Below are 12328 nucleotides of genomic sequence, written 5' to 3'. Positions count from 1 at the left end.
CCTCATGGAAGTGAGAAACTTCAGTCACTGGGCAGTGGTTGCAGATCAATCAAATACTTTCTTCATAATTGTTTGCACCTCATGAATGCATTATCATCATTGGTATAATGAATGGAAACCACCATCTGCATCACTATTTTCTGTGATAAAGATGGTCAGTTCTCATGGGAAATGCAGATCAGCCCATATAAAAGTTGGAAAAGAAAAAATGAAAGAAGGCAATATAAATATTATGTGAGAGTAACGCTATAAAACTAGTGATAATGTTACAACAAATACCTTCAAATCATGGACTCAATCATATGCAGGGCTGTATGCTTTAGATTTTCAGTAATGACAATATTTTACAGAAAACTCTAAAAAGTATAGAGGATGCAATACATGGACTGAACAGGTGTTTTGACAGAGTGAGAAATTGTGAAAACAGTACGGAATTCTGTAAATTATGGTGATACACTAAGGAATTCTGTGTTCATTTGTCTAATGACTACTGAACTCTCTCTTTTCATAGCCCTGTCTGTGAAGCCCAAAGAAGTTCCATTAGGGGAAAAATCGTGTAGCCACTAAAGTTTGCACAGTGCCAAGATGGAGTGTCCTGATCAATATGCTAAAATTCCTGAGTGATAGGGTGTGTGTCTTGGGATGGGGCAGTGATGTTTAAAGGTCACATTTTACGATTTATTTTGAGTAAGTGAAAAATTGAGTTTCGACCAAAAATGTTTCCCCATACAGAATCAAACTACATGAAATTTGCTAAAAATGTTCTTTTTGCATCTATGACTAATAGCTTCCGCATTTCAGGGAATAGAAAAACAAGATTATTAACAATATTGCTTTAACTATACGAAATTAATTATCTTTAAATGGAAGGTTTAAAAACAAATTTGTGTACCACATGTAAGTGTAGTACAGCCATATTACAGCATAAATCGCGTTCTGGGAGCGCAACAGGATGATGGCAAGATATTGGGAGTAGAAGCAAAGGACAGATAGATAGCCAGATAATGTTGCTGCTCTTCCTTCCTTCACAGGTCTGCAACCTGAAGATAAAGGTGGTGATTCCCCATTCCATCTACCCTGCTACGTCACAAGAAGAACCCAAAGGTTGTCTCAAAATGTTATTACAGCTGTCCACAATGTACCTATGAAGAGTGCAGTACCACAGTCTGCAGACATGCCTGGAGGCCATTTATTTTCCACAGAATGCGGCAAGACTTAATGAAAAGCTGATATCAGTTACTAATGACATTAACACAAGAAACACACACAGACAGAGTCACTGAAAATCTTCCTAGACTGTTCTATGCTGTCAGAGGTGAAATTGATTCTGTCGTGCTGTATGGAAGTTGTAGCCTTCTTGTGGGAAGTGGAAATTCCATCAGCATGAGTGCTGCTTGCATTTCAATTTACACAAACTATACCTCCCCAGCATTTATTGTCTAATTCTATTGTGTGAGTAGACAAAATAACTTCACTGAGCTCATGTTCGTACAGTGGAGTTATTTTCGGTTTATTAAGGAAGTACTTTGTTATAGTTGTTTGTCCATATGTTTGTCCTTATCTCACTTTTATTACCATTATTAATGAAGTGTTAACACGTGGAAAAGAGGTGAAACACTTTCACACTTCCCCTCCCCCTCCATCCCCATTCCTCCCACCCTCTACCACTCCCCCTCCCCATTCACCCTCCCCCTCCAACCCCACTATCCCCACTATCCCCACCCTCTACCACTCCCCCTCCCCCTCCAACCCCTCCCCACACCCACTACCACTCCCCCTCCCCATCCACCCTCCCACACTGCCCTCCCCCTCCACATCCCCTCCCCCTCCACATCCCCTCCCCCTCCACATCCCCTCCCCCTCCACATCCCCTCCCCCTCCCCAACCCCTCCCCCTCCCCTCCGCCCTCCCCCTCCCCTCCGCCCTCCCCCTCCCCTCCGCCCTCCCCCTCCCCTCCGCCCTCCCCCTCCCCTCCGCCCTCCCCCTCCCCTCCGCCCTCCCCCTCCCCTCCGCCCTCCCCCTCCCCTCCGCCCTCCCCCTCCCCTCCGCCCTCCCCCTCCCCTCCGCCCTCCCCCTCCCCCTCCGCCCTCCCCCTCCCCCTCCGCCCTCCCCCTCCCCATCCGCCCTCCCCCTCCCCATCCGCCCTCCCCCTCCCCATCCGCCCTCCCCCTCCCCATCCGCCCTCCCCCTCCCCATCCGCCCTCCCCCTCCCCCTCCCCATCCGCCCTCCCCCTCCCCCTCCCCATCCGCCCTCCCCCTCCCCCTCCCCATCCGCCCTCCCCCTCCCCCTCCCCATCCGCCCTCCCCCTCCCCCTCCCCATCCGCCCTCCCCCTCCCCCTCCCCATCCGCCCTCCCCCTCCCCCTCCCCATCCGCCCTCCCCCTCCCCCTCCCCATCCGCCCTCCCCCTCCCCCTCCCCATCCGCCCTCCCCCTCCCCCTCCCCATCCGCCCTCCCCATCCGCCCTCCCCCTCCCCCTCCCCATCCGCCCTCCCCATCCGCCCTCCCCCTCCCCCTCCCCATCCGCCCTCCCCATCCGCCCTCCCCCTCCGCCCTCCCCATCCGCCCTCCCCATCCGCCCTCCCCATCCGCCCTCCCCATCCGCCCTCCCCATCCGCCCTCCCCATCCGCCCTCCCCATCTGCCCTCCCCATCCGCCCTCCCCCTCCCCATCCGCGCTCCCCCTCCCCCTCCCCATCCGCCCTCCCCCTCCCCCTCCCCATCCGCCCTCCCCCTCCCCCTCCCCATCCGCCCTCCCCCTCCCCCTCCCCATCCGCCCTCCCCCTCCCCATCCGCCCTCCCCCTCCCCCTCCCCATCCGCCCTCCCCCTCCCCCTCCCCATCCGCCCTCCCCCTCCCCATCCGCCCTCCCCATCCGCCCTCCACCTCCCCCTCCCCATCCGCCCTCCCCCTCCCCCGACCTCCCCCTCCCCCTCCCCCGACCTCCCCCTCCCCCTCCGCCGACCTCCCCCTCCCCATCCGCCGACCTCCCCGTCCCCCTCGCCCTCGCCCTCCCCGTCCCCCTCGCCCTCGCCCTCCCCGTCCCCCTCGCCCTCGCCCTCCCCGTCCCCCTCGCCCTCGCCCTCCCCGTCCCCCTCGCCCTCGCCCTCCCCGTCCCCCTCGCCCTCGCCCTCCCCGTCCCCCTCGCCCTCGCCCTCCCCGTCCCCCTCGCCCTCGCCCTCGCCCTCCCCGTCCCCCTCGCCCTCGCCCTCGCCCTCGCCCTCCCCGTCCCCGTCCCCCTCGCCCTCGCCCTCGCCCTCGCCCTCCCCGTCCCCCTCGCCCTCGCCCTCGCCCTCGCCCTCCCCGTCCCCCTCGCCCTCGCCCTCGCCCTCGCCCTCCCCGTCCCCCTCGCCCTCGCCCTCGCCCTCGCCCTCCCCGTCCCCCTCGCCCTCGCCCTCGCCCTCGCCCTCCCCGTCCCCCTCGCCCTCGCCCTCGCCCTCGCCCTCCCCGTCCCCCTCGCCCTCGCCCTCGCCCTCCCCGTCCCCCTCGCCCTCCCCGTCCCCCTCGCCCTCGCCCTCGCCCTCGCCCTCGCCCTCGCCCTCGCCCTCGCCCTCGCCCTCGCCCTCGCCCTCGCCCTCGCCCTCGCCCTCGCCCTCGCCCTCGCCCTCGCCCTCGCCCTCGCCCTCGCCCTCGCCCTCGCCCTCGCCCTCGCCCTCGCCCTCGCCCTCGCCCTCGCCCTCGCCCTCGCCCTCGCCCTCGCCCTCGCCCTCGCCCTCGCCCTCGCCCTCGCCCTCGCCCTCGCCCTCGCCCTCGTCCTCGCCCTCGCCCTCCCCGTCCCCGTCCCCCTCGCCCTCGCCCTCGCCCTCGCCCTCGCCCTCGCCCTCCCCGTCCCCCTCGCCCTCGCCCTCGCCCTCGCCCTCGCCCTCGCCCTCGCCCTCGCCCTCCCCGTCCCCCTCGCCCTCGCCCTCGCCCTCGCCCTCGCCCTCGCCCTCGCCCTCCCCGTCCCCCTCGCCCTCGCCCTCGCCCTCGCCCTCGCCCTCGCCCCCGCCCTCCCCGTCCCCCTCGCCCTCGCCCCCGCCCTCCCCGTCCCCCTCGCCCTCGCCCCCGCCCTCCCCGTCCCCCTCGCCCTCGCCCTCGCCCTCGCCCTCCCCGTCCCCCTCGCCCTCGCCCTCGCCCTCGCCCTCGCCCTCGCCCTCGCCCCGCCCTCGCCCCCCTCGCCCTCGCCCTCGCCCTCGCCCTCGCCCTCGCCCTCGCCCTCGCCCTCCCCGTCCCCCTCGCCCTCGCCCTCGCCCTCGCCCTCGCCCTCGCCCTCGCCCTCGCCCTCGCCCTCGCCCTCGCCCTCGCCCTCGCCCTCGCCCTCGCCCTCGCCCTCGCCCTCGCCGTCCCCCTCGCCCTCGCCCTCGCCGTCCCCCTCGCCCTCGCCCTCGCCCTCGCCCTCGCCCTCGCCCTCGCCCTCGCCGTCCCCCTCGCCCTCGCCCTCGCCGTCCCCCTCGCCCTCGCCCTCGCCCTCGCCCTCGCCCTCGCCCTCGCCCTCGCCCTCGCCCTCGCCCTCGCCCTCGCCCTCGCCCTCGCCCTCGCCCTCGCCCTCGCCCTCGCCCTCGCCCTCGCCCTCGCCCTCGCCCTCGCCCTCGCCCTCGCCCTCGCCCTCGCCCTCGCCCTCGCCCTCGCCCTCCCCGTCCCCCTCGCCCTCGCCCTCGCCCTCCCCGTCCCCCTCGCCCTCGCCCTCGCCCTCGCCCTCGCCCTCGCCCTCGCCCTCGCCCTCGCCCTCGCCCTCGCCCTCGCCCTCGCCCTCGCCCTCGCCCTCGCCCTCGCCCTCGCCCTCGCCCTCGCCCTCGCCCTCGCCCTCGCCCTCGCCCTCGCCCTCGCCCTCGCCCTCGCCCTCGCCCTCGCCCTCGCCCTCGCCCTCGCCCTCGCCCTCGCCCTCGCCCTCGCCCTCGCCCTCGCCCTCGCCCTCGCCCTCGCCCTCGCCCTCGCCCTCGCCCTCCCCGTCCCCCTCGCCCTCGCCCTCGCCCTCCCCGTCCCCCTCGCCCTCGCCCTCGCCCTCGCCCTCGCCCTCGCCCTCCCCGTCCCCCTCGCCCTCGCCCTCGCCCTCGCCCTCGCCCTCGCCCTCCCCGTCCCCCTCGCCCTCGCCCTCCCCGTCCCCCTCGCCCTCGCCCTCGCCCTCCCCGTCCCCCTCGCCCTCGCCCTCGCCCTCCCCGTCCCCCTCGCCCTCGCCCTCGCCCTCCCCGTCCCCCTCGCCCTCGCCCTCGCCCTCGCGGCCCTCGCCCTCGCCCTCGCCCTCGCCCTCGCCCCTCGCTATGTGCCCTCCCACCTCCGCCCTGCTTGTGACCCACAGAAGTATGTGTTACAATGGAAAAATCAGCAGACTGACTTACATTGTGGATCTTAGATACTAAGTGGAATACAGAGGGTTTTTTCACATACGTTTTCTGCTCCAAAACCCTGCATTAGTGCTTTTGTTACAAATATCCAGCTAACATCTGTGTTTGTCTTACGTAAAACATCAACGAAAATTCACATTTATGTTCAGTTTCTGCAAGAGACAATGAAAGTTCTACAGAAATGTACTGCCAAGCAAATTGTAACTTGTCTGAGCAGAAGTAGTTCTACTGATGGGTGACGATTTTCAACTCGGAGACGTAGAGATACCGAAATGATGCTGCTGTTGGGAGAGGAATGCAACCTTTTTTCCATAAGTATTTAGATATTCCGAAGGTACTATTAGTGGTTACTGTTAGCGCCAGTGTGTTCTTTCAGAACAAAAGCTTTTACTGTATTTGCTAGAATGCCTTCCCATTTCATTAACTGTTTGTGAGCCCGAGCGTTTTGTGCAAAGCATCACCAAGAAAATATAAGTGTGTCCACTAAGTTATTTATCTATCTAATGAATGATCCTGTAGATTCTGGAGAACTATCTGGTCGATAATTGTAGTTAACGATGCCATCGTTAAAAAGTACATCACTTTTATCATATCAACCACTTTTTATTCAATTTATGACACGAATAGCGTACGAAAATGCCCATATTCTTCCGGTCTTGTCAACTGCATTTGATGTTGAGCAAGGAACTTCAGTTCTTATGCCAGTAATTCCTAGACACTGCTGGACCTCTTTATTCAGTTGTGTACTGCGCCATAAGAAGTGAATGCAACAAGTGTCATTCTGGCTTGCTCTAGCTGGATAATTACTTGAATCAGTATATGCTAGACATCACTGGGAGTGGCATTGTGACTCGAGTACACTAAAATAGGGTGAATACGATTATGCATCAGAGCAACAGATAGGATCACCATAGCACTGATAGGCAAAGTTATTACTACAATTGTCTGACGTATATACCCATAAATTGACGAAACAAACTTTCAGCAAAGTGTTATTGAAATGTAGCTTTTCTTGTGTTTTACTTCATCAAAAATCAGCATGTTTTTGTTTTCATTTTGTCGCATCCGAAAGTAATTCTTAATTGTTCTACAGCCTCTTGGTTAATTTCACATGAGCATTTGAGTTTATTTACTTTTGGAGATGTTTCAGAAGATTGTTGCAACAATGCATGCCTCAAACCATGTCTATATCCTTTGAGCTTCTAATTTTCAAGGGCATGCTATCCAGAGTAAATTCATTGTCACATCACATAGTGCATTCTCTTGCTGTTTTTAAATTGGCATATCTTTAACATAGTGGCAAATATGGTTTTCTGTTTTTACTGAGTGTACAATGATGTAGTACATTCGACTGAGCCATCTTATGGTTTTCATCTGAGACTTGCTTCTGGAAGAGATTGATTTTGGCATTTGCTGTCCTTAATTTATCACGTAATTTATCACGTAATCGGACAATTTCCAGTTCCTGGCACATCAACATTGTTTTCATGTGATTACTACTCCGTTCAGTACTGATCTGCACCCTACATTTCCTTTAGCAGAGGAAGCACTGGCAGACATTGAAACTGCAGCTTGTTTACTGTCTTCCTTCCACAGCTTCCCTTTAGCGAGTGCGTGACGGACGATTTTCTTTTGTGTAATATTTTCGACAGATATTTCAGTAAACTGGGAAATACACGAGGAACCACTGAGCCGCTCTGGTTTTAAAAGACCGTACTTGCCTTACAATTTCAACTTATTTACTGACGATAAACGTTTGTTGTTCCTCACTGAAATGTGAATCACACACAAAACAACTCGGAGTCAAATTGTCTTTCCAAGGAATTCCTGTCAACCATTTTGAAAATTTTTGGAGAGCTACAAAATATTTACCTTCAGTTTCTCTTCAGCCACATCGGTTCACTGGATCGAAAAGCGTGGACATGTTTTGTTCGTTTTCTTCTATAAATACCAGTAACTATAACTCTCAACACCTCTTTATAATCACAGCCTTCAACTCTTAACCATTCACTCAAAAGTCCGTAAACAAACTCTCAAAATAAGTTGAGGCAGAAGCAACAAATGCCACCCGATTACATGTCAGCTTGAGTCTCAAGTGACAGTGCTACTCGTAGTTCTTGGGTATATGAAGATGGTACCTGTTCTTGCAGACATGTCCGAAAGGGCTAACTAGCTATTCGACCATCTTCTTCTGTGTGGATGCACAAACAGTGCCCGAAGTCTTACAGGAACTGGCAAAAAGCCAAGTAATGAGTATAGTGGGTAGGGGCACTATGAATATAGTGTGGGACAATAGGTTGGGAATGTGGGTCTTGTGGTAGGCATGCCAGAGATAAGTCCCTTCAGTCACACTATCATTTGTGTCCTTGGTGGCACAGATTGGTAGAGCATCTGCCATGTATGCAGGATATCCTAGGTTCAAGTCCTGATCAGGGCACATATTTTCAGCTGTCCCTGTTGACTTATATCAATGCCTGTATGGAGCTAGGGGGTATTCATTTCATTGTAGTTCTCGGGCTCACAGCCTTTCCAATCCTACTATGTTAATGCACAGGGAGTAAGCATACTCTCTTCTTCTTGCTACGGGCAAACTGTCAGGTTACCAAAGGAAGGATAGGGCTCAGTAAGCACCGTGAAGTACGCTATGTAATGACTGATTATGTGTAAAATTAGTGCAGTATGGCACAGTGTGAAATTATGGAGATGCATGTTGGCAGAATAGCTGCTCATTAAAATATATATTTTTTAAATTTTTTGTGTATACATGATACAAATCTCTGAAAACGTGTATCATATTTATAAAAAAAAGTATTGAGAGCCATGTCATAAGTACAGAAGAGTATAAGCATTTTTAACTGAGAGTTTTTTCTTTCTTTCAGTGTCTTGAAGATAACTTGGGAATCTCTCATCCAAATGATTTTATCAAGGAGGATCCTGAACTAAATTTGGAGGTGTGTAAAACTGAGAATGCAGTAAGCATTTGCATCTCTGATTTATTGCATGTAGGGTGGTAAAAATGTATTTGTGTAATTGCTTAATGTAAGGAATGCATTACTGTGAGACAGGCACATGTTATGACTTTTCTTGAGATAAATGCAATTAATAATTTTACACTACTGTTGAACTATTCCACTTGATGTGGATTAGCAACTGTTATTTGATTATTGTTCTGAATAGAAGCTGAACAGAATTTGTAACAATGTTTTTAACCATATTTTCAGTGACCCTTCTGGATGTTAAACATTTTGTGTAAGTTTAAACCACGAGAGTGCAGATCATTTGAAAAATATTCTTCCTTTCAGTAACTTATGATGCATGGATTGCAGAAGAATACATTGTACATGATTGATCTCTTCAGTGAATCATTGATATTTGTCAGTTTGAACCAAAAATTTTCAAAGGTGCCAAAGGTATGAAGTGTGATACTATTTGTATGTGATAGATCACCCTTGCTACATTGATCTTAGAATAGTTACAGTATGGCTACCTCAATCGTAGGTGTTGAATTACTTATAGATTTGTCAGTCACAGAAAAACTCTAGAACCTATGCAGATAAATCCGTGTATTACCTTACCGTAGAAGTCACAGCAGATTCAAATAAATTATCTTCTTGGCGCAACTTACAGCTTTGATAAGGTCTGCTTGTATGAAGCATAAAATTTAATCCAGTAAATAAAATGTTGTGGTATTAATTTTGTCCACCTTGCGTAAGAGAAAGTGGATGGTTAGATTCATAAACGTCTCACAGGAATAAGACATAACTAATATTGGGGAATATAAGGTAGAGTACTGAAAAACCTAAATCCAAAGACTTACTATGCAAGACACTATACAGTGCATGGCGGTGGGTATGTTCCACCACTGTTAGTCATTTCCTTCCCTTTCCTGTTTACAAGCAGAACGAGGAAAAGGCAACTGTCCCGTTGCCTCCATACAAGCCCTAATTTCTCTTGCCTTTGTGGTGTCTGTAAGGGACCCTCAGGCACATTGTCTGGTGATTGTGCAAGCGTACCAGTCAAGGAAAAAAATGATCATACTAGGGACAGTGGATATGGTATATAAAAAAAGAGTGAATCTAGCATAACTGGTTCCTGCATCACATTTTCTCTTCCCAAATTAAGCATTTGTTTGTTAGGCTTCATTCTGTTGTATATGCATGGTGTAATAATAATTTTCTATGGGGCACAGGCATAGTAGTTTTTGCATATGGTATTCACTTTGGAGGATGTGTTCAATATTGAAATCAATTCATTTAGCAAATGTGTTCCTTTACTGTCACTGCTCTGATATTTTCCCACATTACGTCAGTTCACAATAAGAGGTAGATCGACACCTTGGACTGTTAACTCAGTTGTTGGCATTCTGCTTCATAAAATCTTCCATTAGTAAACGTGCCTCTGCATCATTTCGATGTTGCTGCCTTCGTGGTATTGTGGGGAAAATTAATCTGGAATGCATAATTCCATTTTGTCCACTATCTTTACAATCCACAGTGCACCAGGAAAAAGTATTTGTCTATGTTTACAAGTTCACCATCGATGACTGTATACTACCCAACAGCAACCCTACATAATTGATGTCTTCCCATTGTTATGTCAAAACTCACAATTTATTGGTACATATCTAAACTCTGACTTCTAGAATATTACAATCACTAAATCCTATTAGTAGTTTTCTGTTTCAGTATACACAAACAGATGATTTCAGAAGTAACAAAAGATACTAGATGAAAAAACAGTAAACAGAAAAATATAGCTCTGTCTATCTCTGACAGTTACAGAGGATACACAAAGTTTGATGCATTATATTATAGGCAAATATTAGTGTACGAATCAGACACACAAACTTTCATTATGTTTCCTTTACAGTACACACTGATCAACATTTACATCTGCAGTATGCCTCAAATGCCAGTTCCCAAAATTTTCTCAACATTGACTCAAAAAGAATGTCATCTGCCCTCCAAGGATTCCTGTTTGAGTACCTGAACCATATCCATAACATATGTGTGCTATCAAAGCTAATAGTAGCAAATCTAGAAGCATGCCACTGAATTGCTTCAGTGTCTGACTGGTGGGATGTCACATTGTCAAGCATGCGTATGTTCCAACAAAAAAATTTGGGAAAACCGGAGTTCAAAAGAGAATATATGAAAATGGTGAGATAAAGCTGGGAAAATGAGATCAAAATCACTACCACACAATTTAAACCTGCAAGGAAGCTACAAAAATCGAATTTTCTGAACTTCGCTTTACGTGAGTTTCAGATAGACCCTGTTGTTACAACCAGTAAGGATACAAAAATTCTCAGTGTAAGAACAAGAGAGGAATTTTGTAGTCACTTCAGCGTCTCTTGCATACAAACACTATATTTCAACCTGTCAGGAAAGAAACACACATGAATAAATCACTCATCATTAATCCATTTTTCAACAAATTATTCATTCATATACCATGAATTGCAAGAAACTTGCAGACATACTGAAAACCAGATTATGCTAACCACAAAGGAAGAGAGAACACAGGTAGTGGAACATTGCCTATGATCAGGGTCAAGTAGATGCGAGGGAAAAAGCATTGGAAACTTTAAATGGTAACAAACCCCAGAAAATGACAGGAATTCTTGAAATTATACAAACAAATGTTCAAGGCTATAAAAAAGTGTAAACTGGGTCACTTGAAACAAACATAAAAATAACAATTTTTGTCTATTACTTTCGCTCAGTTCTCGACTGTGTGCCTCTGAAAGAACAATGAGTTTTGGAAACAAAACAATTCTGATTAAAAATCATCTGTTGAGGAACTGAAGGAAATCAGTACTTTGCTAAATAACAAGTCATGTGCACAAGACAGAAACTCATAGAAGTAGTATGGAGATACGGATACTGAGCAACAATAATCTCACACAAACAACTGGCGGAATTATGTTAAACATTTGTAAAAGTGAAAAAATTACTGAAGAGTGGAAATGAGCATAAATTGATCCTCTTCATAAAAATGAGATAAAACCAGTCTGAATAATTACAGGGAATTTCACTGCATCCAGTTATGTCTAAAATTCCTTAAAAAGCTCTGTGAAGGCAACTGGATGAACAAGTAGGCCTATTAACAGGAGAGTATAAGGCACGATTTTGCAAACGCAATTGTGTAGAGAACAGATATGGGAACCAAAGTCAATTTTGCAAAGATGACGATGTGTAAATACTGTGGCAACTTATGCCAAGTGTCAGAATGGCTTATGATTTGACAGAAAAAGACTTGATTCAGTATGTCAGAGGAATCCAAAATTGACAGGAAAACAGTGGCATTTATCCAATAGACATAAATGGGTACAACACTAGACATTAAACTGATTGGAGAAATTTCAGAAGTATTTGAAATGCACAACAGTGTGCAGCCAGAGATCCATGATCCACTCCAATTTAAAATAATTCTGAAAAAAGTTATGAAGACATAGGGGAAGGAGATAAGGGAATCCAAATCGAAATTAAAAAAGAGCAGAGAATTAACATGTGTATGGCTTATGTAGACACTGACTATTCTAAGATACTGTATAGAAGCAAAACTTGTCCTGGAGAAGCTTCACAAAATGTCAAAGAAAACTAGTCTACAAATCATCTGTGAGAAAACTCAGTAATGGACAGGAAGCCTACAGATAGTCTCTCCATTATAACTTGGTATGAGGAAGTGTCACAAGATACATTAAATATCCAGGAGAGATCATCCAATCACCAAGACATATTTATTTATTTATCCTATTCTGACAAGGCCCATCAGGTCTCTTTTGCATTGGACCAGGGTTTCCCACATACATCATAGTTACCTAAGAAACAACAATTTTAATATGACAAATAGTATTGAAATGATATGAGTGTCTTAAGTGGCAATGTAAGTAATACTGACTATGATCTAATAAAGTTAATAATGACAGTACTAGTAGGATTACAGCTGTTGCCACTAATTTGGTGGTGGTAACAGTAGTAATGACAACAATAGTAGTGGCAGGTATA

The 12328-nt window shown here is 49.9% G+C and overlaps 1 protein-coding gene across 1 annotated transcript in view; it reads left to right on the top strand.

The window, feature by feature from the left end:
- Positions 1-12328, top strand: part of LOC124553228 (zinc finger protein 3 homolog) — a 198795-nt gene that overhangs the window by 96562 nt on the left and 89905 nt on the right. Inside the window, exon 4 of the mRNA XM_047127118.1 lies at positions 8198-8269. Within this exon, the coding sequence (XP_046983074.1) occupies positions 8198-8269 (72 nt within the window). The remainder of the gene's footprint in view (positions 1-8197; positions 8270-12328) is intronic.

Source organism: Schistocerca americana, chromosome 11 (genome assembly GCF_021461395.2).
Source record: "Schistocerca americana isolate TAMUIC-IGC-003095 chromosome 11, iqSchAmer2.1, whole genome shotgun sequence".
NCBI classification, from domain to species: domain Eukaryota; kingdom Metazoa; phylum Arthropoda; class Insecta; order Orthoptera; family Acrididae; genus Schistocerca; species Schistocerca americana.
This window is presented reverse-complemented; position numbering and strand designations above follow the sequence as displayed.